This window comes from Emiliania huxleyi (assembly GCF_000372725.1).
Source record: "Emiliania huxleyi CCMP1516 unplaced genomic scaffold EMIHUscaffold_6198, whole genome shotgun sequence".
NCBI classification, from domain to species: domain Eukaryota; phylum Haptophyta; order Isochrysidales; family Noelaerhabdaceae; genus Emiliania; species Emiliania huxleyi.
The window spans coordinates 192-1,479 of NW_005197353.1; the positions used below are offsets into that span (position 1 = coordinate 192).

Here is a 1,288-nt window from a genome sequence, read left to right on the forward strand (position 1 = left end):
CGCGATGTCCTGTGTGGGTTCTTCGGGACGGGCGTCTGCGAGGACTGACAAAAGATAATGGTCCGAGTGGCCGAAGCGAGTGGGGACCCCCACTCAGGGCCCCTCGAGCGCCTGCAGGGAGATGTCCATCGCTGCATTGGTTCTCGCCAAGCATGAGCGCACTGGTTTAGTGCGCGCAATGCGCGGGGAGGGCGGCCTAGCTGAGCTGGGGCTGTGGAGGCTTTGGCCAGCTGGGCCACGGCGACGAGCGGGGCCAGCTGCTGGCCAAGAAGGTCGAGGCCTTTGCTGGCCAGCGCGTCATCGCCGTGTCGGCTGGAACCCGCCACAGCCTCGCCATCACCGCCAACGGCGCTGTCTGGAGCTGGGGCTGTGGCGGTGGCGGCCGGCTGGGCCACGGCGACCAGGAGCGACAAAATCTCTCTCTCCCAGGAGCGCCAGTTCGAGCCCAAGAAGATCGAGGTGTGGGCGAGCCGACCGCCCACGCCTGCTTCCTCTGACGGCAGCGACGGTGGCGACAATGAATTGGGCGAGTAGGAAGCAAGGCGAGTAGCGGAGGAGAGCGACCGCCCGATTCTTTTCTTTTTCTGGCACCACGCGTTTTTCTTCATTTCCGCGAATGCATTTGCCGCTCGCGCGGCCCCGCTCGCCGGCCGCGCAGTGCACTGTCGGCACCGCGTCTCTCTCTGTGATCATCCCTGCGTACGACGAGGCAGAGAGGCTGCCGCGCACGCTCGAGGAGTCGCTCGCTCACCTGTCGACCACCCGGCGAGGCCCGTGGGAGATCATCGTGGTGGACGACGGCTCCCACGATTCAACGTGCGAGCTCGTCGCGGCGCGGCTGGCGGCGGAGCCGCGGCTGCGGCTCCTCTCCTCCGGCCGTGGGGCCAATCGCGGCAAGGGCGCTGGCCTCGCCGCCGGCGCGGCGGCGGCGCGAGGCGAGCTCCTGCTCCTCCTCGACGCCACGCCCCTTTCGGCGCTGCCCGCGCTCGAGCGGCGGGTGGGCGCGCGCGGCTGCGAGATGGCCGTCGGCTGCCGCGCCGCGGCTCTTGCCGCTCGGCCCGCCGCGAGGAGGCTGATGGGAGTCGTGTTTGCGGCTCTCGCGTCGACCTGCGTGCGGGGCGTGCCCGACACTCAGTGCGGGTTCAAGCTTCTCTCCCGCCGCGCGGCGCGCGAGCTCTTCCCGTCGCTGCAGATCCGCGGCTGGGCGTACGACGTGCAGCTCCTCGCCCTCGCGCAGGCGAGCGATTGCCCCAGATTGCCCGAGATTACGCGAGATCACCCGAGATCA

General features: G+C 69.4%; 1 protein-coding gene across 1 annotated transcript; it reads left to right on the top strand.

Moving 5' to 3' along the window:
* Nucleotides 1–616: 616 nt before the first annotated feature.
* EMIHUDRAFT_257440 (hypothetical protein) lies at nucleotides 617–1,213 on the top strand (the record flags this gene model as incomplete). Its single annotated transcript, XM_005763810.1, has 2 exons — nucleotides 617–816; nucleotides 1,072–1,213. Coding segments are annotated over 2 exons (342 nt in total), but the record flags the coding sequence as incomplete, so codon positions are not given.
* Between the last annotated feature and the right edge of the window lie 75 nt (nucleotides 1,214–1,288).